Source organism: Lytechinus variegatus, chromosome 16 (genome assembly GCF_018143015.1).
Source record: "Lytechinus variegatus isolate NC3 chromosome 16, Lvar_3.0, whole genome shotgun sequence".
NCBI lineage: Eukaryota > Metazoa > Echinodermata > Echinoidea > Temnopleuroida > Toxopneustidae > Lytechinus > Lytechinus variegatus.
This window is the reverse complement of record NC_054755.1, coordinates 14,896,736-14,910,069: the sequence shown is the minus strand read 5'-3', so window position 1 is coordinate 14,910,069 and position 13,334 is coordinate 14,896,736. Positions and strand designations below refer to the sequence as shown.

The following is a 13,334-nucleotide window of genomic DNA, read 5'->3' as shown; positions in this document are numbered from 1 at the left end:
TGTTTTTGTAGCCTTCACGGTGGCAAAAAGACATAGATCTCTAACACCTAATGCAAAGTTTAGTTGTCAAACCTGAGGAGACGTTGCTCTCAGTGTCGATTTCATGTTATAAGTTAATTACATCCTATCTACAACACGGAGCCTGCCTGTCGAAAGTATCACATCTCATTCCGCATTTGACTCTAGGTTTGAACCAGCGTCCTCTTTGGAACTCTCAATAGGGGCAAAACGTCAGTTTTTTTTGCTACATGGAAAAGTCACTTCCATTTTTTTATTGATTTCTTGAAAAACATAAAGGGGACACTCTGCCTGTCTGCAAGTTACAGGTGTAGAGAAAATATGGCACATTGAAGCATATCCAACATTGTGAGACTGTCGAAGTACCCCCCCCCCACAATATTGATAAATATAGGAGGCATCATTTCACAGGTTGCATGTATAAATATTCATGGTATACAGAGCGTACCATCAAGGTTCCCCACTCATTTCCATATACTACCCTTTTTAAATCCCCTTTGGAGCCAAAAGCATTCCTCTTACTTTTTAATAGTTACCATGGCTAGCAGTATAGTACCTCTATATTACCTCTTCATGATTATTTAGTATTACATTACAAGAAGACAGTGGAAAATGCCCATCTAAATGAAAGAATATGTCTATGTTACGAACAATAATATTTTGATGTGTGCTCGTGTACTATATAAATATGCATTCACAGAAACCAGATACCCTTTTCCGTCTTTCTCTAATTTTACCAAGAGGTTTCATAAATATAAAAACTTGTTTTGCTAACTGTGCCATCGCAGCGTTTAGGAAGCTATAAAAGTTTTAGACTGTGAACTCTAAAATTCTAAAAGTTTCTTTTACTGTGGGACCGATTTTTGTAAATATAACCTCTATGTATATGTTAGAAGAGAATCAATTTAGTTGATATACAAGCAATAAAATAATACTGTCTTGAACTATCATATACCAACTGTGATTAGCATAATGTGAAAAGTTGCTTAGTTCTACAACCAACAAACTGTTTTATCTGTCTCTTTCATGTCATAATGAACGTTAGTTTTCATTGTGCCACAGTGTTAAGTGGGAATCAGATATAAACTGCGAAAATTATCCACTTTATGTTCGAATTAGCATAATGTATGATAATTTATGCATAATTCATGCAAATTAGACAAATATGGATGGATAAATGTTTTCTTTTCTCCATCCATAATAGTACTGAGTGAAATGCCTGGGTATTTGAATATTTTTACGCTATATAATGGAATTAGTATAAGTAAACTCATTAATATTTATGTATGGTAATAAGTGGTCATTTGCATAGATGTAGTGAATTTCTTGTGCCCGAATACTTTCTAATAACCCTATTTAACACGTATATCATTATTTATTAAGTTTAAATAATTCAAAATCACACAAAAGCTTAAAATAGTACTAATTTGCATAATTTATGCAAACTATGCACTGAATATCACAAACAAATTAATTTAACGGAAATATTTAATATTACAAAGATATATATTCATGTATAGTTTCTTTTCCTTTATCACCACTAGATTGTCCCGAGTAAGAAATGTTTTACTATTAAAGCGGTTTTTCGAATGTTCAGATAATCATTTTGCGATTTTATGCATAAATTATGGTAATTAGGGATTTGCATATATTTCAAAATGTTCCGCGCCCAATGTCTTCTCGAAACCCTAAGACACATGTCTACCATTTATTATTTACATCACATTTATTGATACTTTTATTCAATTTAGATTATAACAAATCATTAAAAAAGAGGCACTTTTTAATTAATGAAAATGTGTATTATGCAAATTAGAAAATGAAATGAATGCATGGTTACCGCATTCTTAGTTTTCTTTTGCTACTTTCACAAACGCTTTGCATGAAATTTGACATTTCTATGAAGTAGCATTTTTTTTTTTTTGTAAAGTAAATTATCCTAATTTTAGAGGCCCCCCCCCCCCAAAAAAAAAAAAATGGCAACTCCTGGCGACCATTGTCGTCAATCATTTCATGTGAATGATATATGCATAGAGCTATTCTCTGTTAGCTCCATGATATATGCACGTACAACACGCGCGCTCTGAGCAATTCAGCGCACTGTCCGCCCGAAATCGAATCGCTTATGAAATGGTAAACATTGCACGTACACGTGTATTGCCAGCACGTGTACCATAAATTTTTTACTGATCAGTCCATCACGTTGGACTGGCTGGAAGCTACGTGCGATAAGTGCCCCCCCCCCCCGGGCCCCTGCAATCGCAAGTCGTCTATCGTCGCGTCGGAGTAGCGTATAACACACACCATATAGAGCTATTACACACAAGGCGCAGCTGGCCTGGTACTGTATACGGAATACACAAAACCCGTACGCTGTGTTAACTTATCACTGCACTGCACAACGTCGGTAATAATGTTTTGTGCCAGTATTCTTTTTGACAACTTTGGATTAGGCTAGATCTGTCCTTTTTTGGAGAACGATTGCTGATCAAACCAAACCGAGGAAGTTGTCCACAACTACCGGTACTCTTCTTACTTAAATAATGTGACCCGAACAATTGGAATTAAAATATGTTCTGCAAGTTTTCATCGTTCAATTATTCGGATTTGGGAATTACGGCATAGCCATAGCACGCACAGGCAGGACCGGCAGGGCAGCGTAGCACAGACGAAGAAACCGGGCACTGAGCCTCTGAGGCAGATTCCGTTCGATCGTCGGTGTCGATCACTGCACTTGTATACGGTAATCTTTTGAAGTTTGAGTGTGACTAGCAGAGTATTATCTTACGCTTCCTTAGATCTAGGGTACGGTACCGGGCGCTAATGCAGTTTCGCTTAGCGCCCGGTACCGTATTTGTATTTCCTACAGTAAACTTCATAATTTGTTAATGAGTACGGTACCGGTACCTGTAATGTACTATGCTTGCAAGGACTCAAGGAGTTTGTCTTTCTCAAGTTCTGTATCCCCAACTGTGCGCATAACAATTTGAGTTAAGATTTAACATGAATTTCCTTTTATTTCACAAAATCTTTCATTTAATAATGTTCCTTATAATATTGTGAGTACCGTAAGTGCACCAAATATCTCATGAAAATTTGAAAGAAATACAGAAATTTCTTGGAAAAAAACCTCGGCAGTTCAACACATTCTTGCTCCTCTCTACAACTACAAGAGGGGCTTTAATATCATTCATTCATTTCATGGTTTATTCAATAGACATGTGATGCACCACGCCGTACACCGGGGTACCGTAGTACCCCGGGGTACATGTACGGCGTTGTGCAGCGCCATCTCGTGTGTACAGTTACATTGTTTTCATGGTGATCACGGTCGTACGATCGGTGCGACAATCATGAAAATGAATGGGGACAATGATCACAACGCTTATTTCCTTTCTTTGATACAATCTAATGCCAATAATATTAAACAAATTATACTTAAGAATTTAAGTATACTTTTCGACAGCTAACTTACACAAAAGATTAGCTTATAGTCCCAAAACTCGCCCTGGTACACGCGGTGGGGGTGGTGTAGGCTTATTACTCGTCCATCACAGGCACAGCGCAGTGCATGTGCAGCGCATTTGCAATGGTATTGCATGAATTTCCAAAAGTGTATTCAACTGAATAATTGAATTGAATTGAATTCAAAGACATAAGATCAATAATGACAACTACAGGTATCATTATTGAACAGTGAGGATTAGAACAGAATATGAAAATTAGAATAAAGTTATCATTTGCATGCATTAATTGTTACATAAGATCACTAAAAAGAAAAAAAATCTGTACAAAACATTAAAATATACTTGTACACATTTTTTGGTAACCCAGGGTACAGCACAAAAAATAAAATAAATAATTCAACAAAATGGCAGATTATTATTTGGTACCCCAAGGTACCAAATACTGCATCATGTATTGCAGTAAAAAATGAATTACACATGCTTTACAGGGTATTAATACATGGTAAAAATACAGAGACAATTATTGAAATTATTCACATACATTTACTCAGTAAGTTATTGATAAAGATGAATGAATAACAGGAGAATGCATGAAAGATTGATAAGATCATTCATAATAAAACTTTTAAAAGCACAATAAGTCAATGGTAATTACAATTATTTCACTATTTCTAAGCATGTGGGTGATTCCATACGTGTCGTACGGGACATTTGGAGAACATTTTACAGTTTTTTGACAAGAAAAACAAAAAATATTCCAGTAACTAAAGGTGATCATCAAGTACTACCAGAGTGTTAGGAAAACCAAAACTTAACATGACTTGAATTCACATCCTGTATAATACAGATTTAAAATAGTAAAGTGTCGTACGGATGCAGAAAAGGTGGCTTTTTTAGAAACCTCAAGTTTGTACTCAAAAGTCTGTGAGTCGGACAGATAATTTTCATGGAAACTGAACTCAAATTGATATTCAATTACCCAAGAACAAACAAATCTATGAAAGAAAGCAAAATAAGCATTCATGAATAAATAAAGCATATAACAATTTTTTAGAACATTGTGGCGTATGGGACACTCAAAATGTGTCGTACGGGCCATCTCTAAATTGAAGCCAAGCTTTCTTACTTTATGTCTCTTTGACTTCTTCGATCACTTTATATGGCTGGTGATAATGAAAATCCTATCAAACTAAAGACTATTATGTTAGAAACAGCTTTTGGCTGAATATTATAATATTCCACTTGTTTATTTCTCAAGTATTCCTTTATCATCAAATTGTAAAATTCCTTATTTTTCAGGCCAAACATACAAATTTTGTTTTTGTGTTGAGATATTGGTGTAAATGTAGATTTTGAGCAAATACTCAATTTCCCATGGAAATGCAGTACCCACAGATGAAGAACATGTTAATTAAACTCATTTTTATCAGGGCGCCCTCTGTGTGTCTAAGGTATTATTTTCCCCTTTAAATACACGATGACAAATTATTTCATGGTTAATGAAGCAAGTGATAATAAAACTGAATGGAATTTTGGTCCATCTGTAGATACATGTACAGTGTAGTGCGTCTTTCCATGGAGAAACCGAGCATTCGCTTCGACTTTCCCAGAGTACATTTCTTCAATATCTAAAATAAAAAGAAACAAAATATTTGTTTTTGGAGCCTTAAATAGGCATATACTCAACAATTTAATGATTAAGGAATACTAAGAATTAAAATAGTTTTGAGCAGCTTTGGAAAAACACAAAATGCTTAATATCTCAACTTATGCAAAATGTAGATCTTTTTTCAATGGAGAGACAGTGAAAAGGATACCTGCTGGGAGCTACAGTTGTAAATACAATATTATCTGTCCAATTGATCATCCATCTCTAGCATCATCATTATAAAGAATTTATCCAATGCTGATGCTTCAGGTATCTCAAGGGTGTTTTCACTTAGGGGGAGTACAGCTGACTAGAAAGCAGGATATTGCAGTTCCCAGCAGATTTTGAGTTAAATTTTATGTACATGTATGTATTTCACGCATCGAATTCCCTGTCCTGAAGTGTGCGGGCCAGTGTGGAACAATGCTTAATAAACATGTTAAAATGTTGTCCCAAATTTTAGAATTCATAAAATCCTGGTACATGCGTAGGTGGTTTGAATAAGAATGACTAAAAACATGAAAAATTATTGTTTTTGACTCGTTGTGCTGCCGCCATAGAGCAGAAGTGACTGAGGTGTTAGAATACACGAGCTACAGTGAAAAAAAACAAAAAACAGTGGCTTGGGGTGAATTAACCCCCCAAATGCTCTACATGTACATGTACACGTATAATAGCCCTGGAAAACTACACTAATAATTTACCTCTGCAATTTCCAAAGGGTCTAGGGAGGCGTGATAGTTCAGTTCAGGTAGAGTGGGGGGGGGGGGGGTTCGGATTTCGATGACCCGGGTTCGATTCCCACTTGGTGCGCTAGTGCCCTTTCCCCTTTGGTAAGGCATAATTACTCCTCATTACCAGGTCTCTCGGAGGGGACCTACATGTGTAAAACCGTCGGTCTTCTGGTTGCTTGCTTACAAGTTTTCATGCTTTCTTCGCAATCAGGTAAAAAATAAAATCACTACCAATGAATAGACTACAATGTAGCAAAATTCTGATGGTGAGCTCAAAATCAAACAGTACATGTATATCCCTGTAAAAGTTAAGATTTTTATTGTTCTTTTATCTCAGCGCTGCTGTGTATTAATCAATGATACTGTGTATTAATAGATACATGTACATGTATGTGCTCATCGGCACTCAAAAAGCATGAACCATGGAGCTACATACAAACATACATGTACATGTAGCTCTCCGTGTATGCATGAACTAGAAGTAGGCTAAAGGTCTGGTCGGCTGGTCCCATTGCACTTTACAGACAGGATGTAAAACGGAAAAGTTGTCATCCATTGGAAAATGTTCTGCTGTATATACATGTATAAATTTACATTTGCTCTACATGTACATATCCATCGAGCATCCGTCCTCTATGATTTCATTTTTCGCACATTCTGTCCATCGTCTCAGGGAGCAGATGAAAAATGGATGGAGCCACCACAAATTTTCCTTGTCTGCTGTATCCATTATGAATACGTTTTGTGTCCATCAGCCAATGGGACCAGGATCTTATACTTTGAACCTTTAGGTGGTTTCAGACCGCCTCGAAGTTCGTCAGTTCCAGGTATTCTCTGATCAGGAATTTTACCCCGATCAGATAATACCAGGTATTTTGGTAATGTGAAAGCAAACTACGCGTAATTTCCGCGTAATAATCCATATCGTAGATCTCTTTTTATCTCTTTCAGAACAGACACCTACAAACGATTAATTAAGATGGAGTGGCTTATTATGGGAGGTGGCTTAAATGCCACGGCAACCAATCTTGGTTACCAGGAAGATTCGAGCTATGTCATTACAGAGGAGTGCAAGGGTAAGCAGAGTTTCTGTGACAGTATACATGTACCCAGGGAATAATGTTATCTCTTTTGATGCTTTTTCCAACCTTCTGTATTTTCATTCCAAAATGATATTGAATGTGATTATGTATTGTTTTGGGGTTAGAGGACCTACATGTACCCCTACACTCCAAAAGCTATTGAAATAATGATTTGTTTACATGGAATTTCCAGTTTTTGAGAGATATACATTATGGTCAGTTACATTGTAGTTGTCCATGAGTTTCTTGTGGATTACATTGTTTATCATTGCATGCTAATGAAAACATTAAACATACATGTACATGTACTTTCTGAAGAAGCCATTGCAAAGAAAATGTGTCTGATTTCAATGTTAATGGTTTGAAGAGAAGTCACTTGGGTACCCAGTAAAGTACATGTACAGTAGTATGTATAATGTAAAATTAGTGGATGTGGTAGGCCAACATGTACATGTACATGTATGCCTATCATTTGAGCTTTAATAGATGCACTCCCCAGGGAGTGAGTAAAGGTACATGTATATGTAAGATTCATTCTGTTAACCAGGTAAATACTGTATAACAAGTTTTCATGAAGTATGTATGCTTATTAAGCTGAATATTGATATCTGTTACAGATGTTTTGGATGTCATGGTGAACAACATCTTGCAAGAAAGCAAGGTGAAGTGCCAGGCAAGGCGCAGTGTGGCCAATAGTCGTCTTGTTCAGATGGTGAGCATGATTTTACTACAATTTTGTTGTTGTCTTTGTTGAAAGTACTGTACATGTACATGTAACAATAACCTAGAAAATTTGAACATGAATGTACATGTGTTCAAGGACAAGTCCACCCCAACAAAAGATGATTGGAATAAAAAGAGAAAAATCTAACAAGCATAACACTGAAAATTTTTGCAAAATCGCATACAGTAAAATAAGAAAGTTATGACATTTCAAAGTTTCGCTTAATTTCACAAAACAGTTATATGCACATCCTGGCTAGTATGCAAATGAGACGACTATGATCATGTCATTCACTCACTATTCCTTTTTTATTCTAATTTTCTCCTCATTGTCAAGTGCTACAACGATTAATTCTTCCTTGAACATGTGGAATTGTATATGGTTCAGTCAAGTTGGTCCTTATTGTCATTTCTATAATTATTGTATGATTCAAACAATAAAAAACAAATGAAATAGTGAGGGATAGACATCATCGACTGACTCACCTACTGACTCACCTACATGTACATGTAGTTGTGCATACATGTATCACTGTTTTGTGAAAAATAAGCGAAACTTGAAAATGTCATAACTTTCTTATTTTACATCCGATATTGATGAAATTTTCAGCACTATGCTAGTTTTATTTTTCTCTATTCATTCAAGTCATCATTTTCCTGGGGTGGACTTGACCTTGTCCATGGTGAACAACATCTTGCATGTATGTATGTATTTTGATGTAGAATGCATGGAAGAAGGGAGGGAGGGGGGGGGGCTATGCTATCACCCTCAATGTTTCTTTTGTGTTTTATGAAACTTTCTTTTCTCCTGTAATTATACTGTCTGATTCCTCAATGAAAAATGTGGAATTGCCAATTGTACATCAGTACAACCAGGCATGTTGTTGAGTGGTAGAGCGTCTGCCTCATGAACGGGAGGTCGTGGGTTCGCTCCCCGGCCGAGTCATACCAAAGACTTTCTTGCTTGGCGCTCAGCATTTACAATGGAGAAGGGTAATAATAACATTATTTTATGCAGGGCCCGCTGGAAGAGCAGTACGTATGAATCAGTTTGGGTTCTATGAAGAGTTTTCTTCTTGTCAAATCTGCAAAAGGTATAAATCTGTGCATGCCTATGTACAGTATATATTGAAATGTTGTACATCTTATTTTGATGAAATTTTCAGCTTTATGCTCCTTTTCTTTTTCTCTTTTTAGTCAAATAAACTTTGTGTTAGGGTTGATTTTTCCTGTATTGGGGATGGTAATTAATTGAACTTGTCAGCCTAAATGAATGAAGTCCTCATTAAGATTGGAAGAAACAATTTCTTAAAATGAACGTTCTTTTTTCAGGACTTAATCCCGATTCTTTGCCACTCAACAGAGGATCCTGAAGTGTTTGATGCCATTGTACGGTAAGATTTTATTTTTGTTGTTTGGGGGTCACATGTCTAGACTTAACTACTACAAGTAGTAGTCCCATGTAGAATGTTTTCTTTTCTGTTTCTGGCGGCAGCATCTACATCAAAATCTTAACCTAGTAAGGTTAAGTTTTTGAAATGTCATCATAACTTAGAAAATATATGGACCTTGGACATAAGGTTAAGCAAGTGTTACTGAACATCCTGCCTAAGTTTCAAGTCATATGACCAAGGTCAAAGGTCATAGGGTCAATGAACTTTGGCCAAATTGGCGGTATTTTTAAAATTACCATCATAACTTTACAAGTTTATGGATCTGATTCATGAAACTTGGAACTTGGACATAAGAGTAGTCAAGTATCACTGAACATCCTGTGTGAATTTCAGGATACATGACTAAGGTCAAAGGTCAATGAACTTTGGCCATGTTGTGGGTACATGTATCTGTTGAATAACCATCAAAAAGTGTGTGGATCTTGTTCATAAAACTTGGACATAAGAGTATGGTAATCAAGTATCACTGAACATCTCATGTCACATGACCAAATTCAATGGTCATTTATATTCATTGAACTTGGCCATTTTGGAGGTTAATATTAGATTGCTGTCATAACTTTCAAAGCGTATAGATATAGTTTATAAAATGTGGATGTACACTGTAGGGTAATCAAGTATCACTGACAAGTCACATGATCAAGTATCACTGACAAGTCACATGATCAATGTCATTTTTTGTCAATGAACGTAGTATTGTATCATTACTGTATATGATGTTTCTTGTGAATAATTATTTTATAGTAGTTTTCAAAGCCAGCACTGCAGCTATATTGAATCATGTGATGTAGGTGAGACTGCAAGAGGTGCTTCACTTGTTTGAACATTTGAGCACTTTTCAGATATATTGGATGTAAGAAACTTAATACTAAAAAATTGTATATAATTTTCAGCCCATTCTATTCTTGAGAAGGCATTTTGTGAAAAAGGCATATTGCAGATATTTCATGATTTGGGCCCCCCGATCGAATGTATTTTGATAAAAATTGTTTAAATTGACCAAAAATACATACATTTGGTTTATATCCGTTCACACCATTGAACCGTTTTAAGGCAGATATTTACAGTGTATGCATTCAAATCTAGTAATGTGAATAGTGGCATATACATGTACATGTGGTAGAACTTAGGGGATATACCAGAACTAAAGATTTAAAGGAAAGTTCCATTGAGTTCAAGCCTTCAGTGTTTGAAGTGTGTCCATGAATCCACTTTCTCACAGATTATTGATGCACCTGTCGATGCCGTTAGAGGTTGTCATGCCAATCGTCAAGAAGCTAACTAAAGAAGATTACCAGAAGAGGCATGAACTACAGAAGATGCTGGTGACTATCAAGAAAGAATTCACCCAACCGACGGTCATAAACTGCCTGGTCAGCCAAATGGCACTGATCATCGAAGAGGCATGTATTCTAACCTTTTAAAAAGCAATTTATACAAACCAGGAGACTTTAAAAAAGGGGTGGTCCAGGCTGAAAATATTTATAGTTTAATAAATAGAGTAGAATTCACTGAGCAAAATGCAGAAAATTTTATCAAAATCGTATAGCAAATAACAAAGTTATTGAATTTTAAAGTTTAGCAATATTTTATGAAAACAGTCGTCTTGAATATTCATTAGGTGGGCTGAAGATGTTACATCCCTATTTGTTCTTTTGTATTTTATCATATGAAATTAGGTTTGTTCAAATTTTTTCCTCCAAGAACTTGAAAAATCGGATTGACAACTGATTTAGTGCATTAGATATTTATTGCTGCAACTTATTTCATTATAAGAGAGACATATTTTTCACACAAATACATATGAAATAATGAAAAAAATATGATTTTATGTAATAACATAAGAAAACAGAAAGTGGGGATGTGACATAATCAGCCCACCTAATGAATATTCATGACGACTGTTTTCACAAAATATTGCTAAACTTTAAACTTCAGTAACTTTTTTATTTGTTATCCGATTTTGATGAAATATTTGACATTTTGCTCAGTGAATTCTATTCTATGTATTAAGATATAAATATTTTCAGCCCGTACCATCCCTTTAAAAGATAAATATCAGTTGTGGTAACAATCTCAAAAGGAGTTCAAACAGAATTCAATAAGATTGTCACCTACTTGTAAGTGTTTGTATGTACATGTACTGCATGTATAAATAAATAATATGTGCCAATTGGCACTGGAAGAAAATGTGTAATTGATAAGAAATGAGCAAAATAAGCACGGAATTCTATCAAATGTCGGGTGTTTTTTTTCAAACAATATTAATACACTGTCCCACCCATGCTTTTTTGTGTTAGAGATCATCAGAATTTTCGGTTTTGAGAAAAGATTTCATGATTTCACAAAGATCAGTTTACATTAATGTACCAGATCTAGTTTGGTGACAATTGACACTGATGTAGAAGACTTTTTCATGAAATAATTGCTTGATGCAACTTCTTGCTTTTACTTTTAAGAACATCACTTCAAGTCTTTATGAGTTACCTGCTTGTTATTATCATTATTGTTTTTATTATTGATCTTATTTAGAAATTGCTAATACTATGTTTTCTTTTTTTCCTCCTCACAATAGAGATTTATCTTTCATCCTGTGTTAAATAATTCCAAATGTGAAATATAAAGCAGATAATCAACACTTAATTCATGGCAGTCAGGTGTACTCTCGCATCAATCTCAATAAATCATCTGAAGTAGCCCAAAATAATGACCAAAAAAAATGATTTTAGAACTAGACTGTCCAATCTTTATAATCTCACAAAACTGAATGGTTTACTGTTTATTTAAGTATGTCCACCTATTTGCTTTTTCATGTCCTCTTTAGGCTGGAACTTATCCCATTGACAGAACTAATGCAGAGACACTTAGTAACTGTTTGACACTGATCAGGAATGTACTCTATGTGAATTACGAGCGCTATAAGGTCGGAAGTCTGAAGAATGACACAATCATTGGGTAAGTCGAGTAGTTCAGGCTCGCTGAACTCTTATTCACACCATGTGTGAGGGTTTTTTAGGAGGTCAACTTTGTGAAACCCTTGATCTGGACAACACTTTCACCCCAAAATCTGACCAAATAGAAAAGAAAGATTTTAACCTCTTAAATAATTCCAGGAAATCTGACAAACAAAGAAAAGAGATGAGGGAGGGGGGTCCTTTTGTACCCCAAAACTCACAATACCACAAGGTGCATGTATTATTAAAAGAGGGGAAATGAATTTCTTTTTTAAATGTTTATTGCATAATCTTTGAAAGTATTGTGAAAAATGATTGTTTTTTTATGAAGGTATATGATTTATGAAATGGTATATGCTCATCTTTGTAATTCATATAACAGAAACCTTTTCAAAGCTGATTTCCAGGATGTTCTGAAAGAGATGTGTCGCAGGCCTGAAGGGGTGAGTCATCATTAAATCTGCAATTTTGATATACGGTATTATTGATAGAAACCTCGCTCAACCTTGATAACAATACATGTATTCCTCAAATGGGCATTACCTCTGACGCTGAGATTTACGGCAAGTAATATTATTAAGTACTTGCCATAATTCAGGCTTGGGTGTTGTGCGAAATGCCTCATAGATTACAGAAGCTTCTTCTTGCTTTTATTTAACAATCTGGTGGGTGTTTCATAAAATTCTTTGTAAGTTAAGAGCAATTTTAAGAATGACTCTTAAACCTTTCTTACGTGCTAAATAATCACCAATGAACATTTAATGGTGAGTATCATTTACCATGTGCAAGAAAAGATCACAAGCTGTTCTTAAAGTCAGTCTTACGAACAGTTTTATGACAAGGGCCTTGTACATACATGTACCTCAAAGCTTGGCAAATGATCATAACATAAGTTTTTATGATTGATTACATAGACCACAATGTATGATCAAACATGAAAATTAATCTTACAATTAACTGCTTAGCTTTGTGTAAGTGTAGTAGATCTCTTATAGAGATTATCTGCTTCTTCTCAGGGTTCATGCTTTTTCAGTTATCATAGGTGAGGAGGATTTGAGATAATTACCGTTATTAACGTAGTTTTCTCTCATTTTATCTTCCTCTTACCTTCCTAACATAGTTTTTATCTCTCTCCCTTTCTGTATTGGTGCTCATTAAGTGCTAACAGTACCTTCGCTCATCAATCCATACTCCTACGCAGATTAAACCACTCGTGTGGTCGTGTGGTTTTACTCATTAACCACATTTTTACAA

General features: G+C 35.3%; 1 protein-coding gene across 3 annotated transcripts in view; it reads left to right on the top strand.

Annotated features, from left to right (window-relative positions):
* The first annotated feature begins 2,346 nt into the window (after positions 1-2,346).
* The window catches only part of LOC121429442 (protein timeless-like), a 36,780-nt gene continuing 25,792 nt past the window's right edge, over positions 2,347-13,334 (top strand). The window contains exons 1-7 of one of the 3 annotated variants that reach the window (XM_041626440.1): positions 2,347-2,541; positions 6,819-6,943; positions 7,567-7,661; positions 9,005-9,066; positions 10,349-10,529; positions 11,951-12,081; positions 12,463-12,523. In XM_041626440.1, coding sequence (XP_041482374.1) covers positions 6,847-6,943; positions 7,567-7,661; positions 9,005-9,066; positions 10,349-10,529; positions 11,951-12,081; positions 12,463-12,523 — 627 coding nt within the window. In that variant the 5' untranslated portion in view covers positions 2,347-2,541; positions 6,819-6,846. Of the gene's footprint in view, positions 2,762-6,818; positions 6,944-7,566; positions 7,662-9,004; positions 9,067-10,348; positions 10,530-11,950; positions 12,082-12,462; positions 12,524-13,334 lie in introns of all 3 variants that reach the window. The other 2 variants (XM_041626439.1, XM_041626438.1) reach the window with 2 other exon arrangements.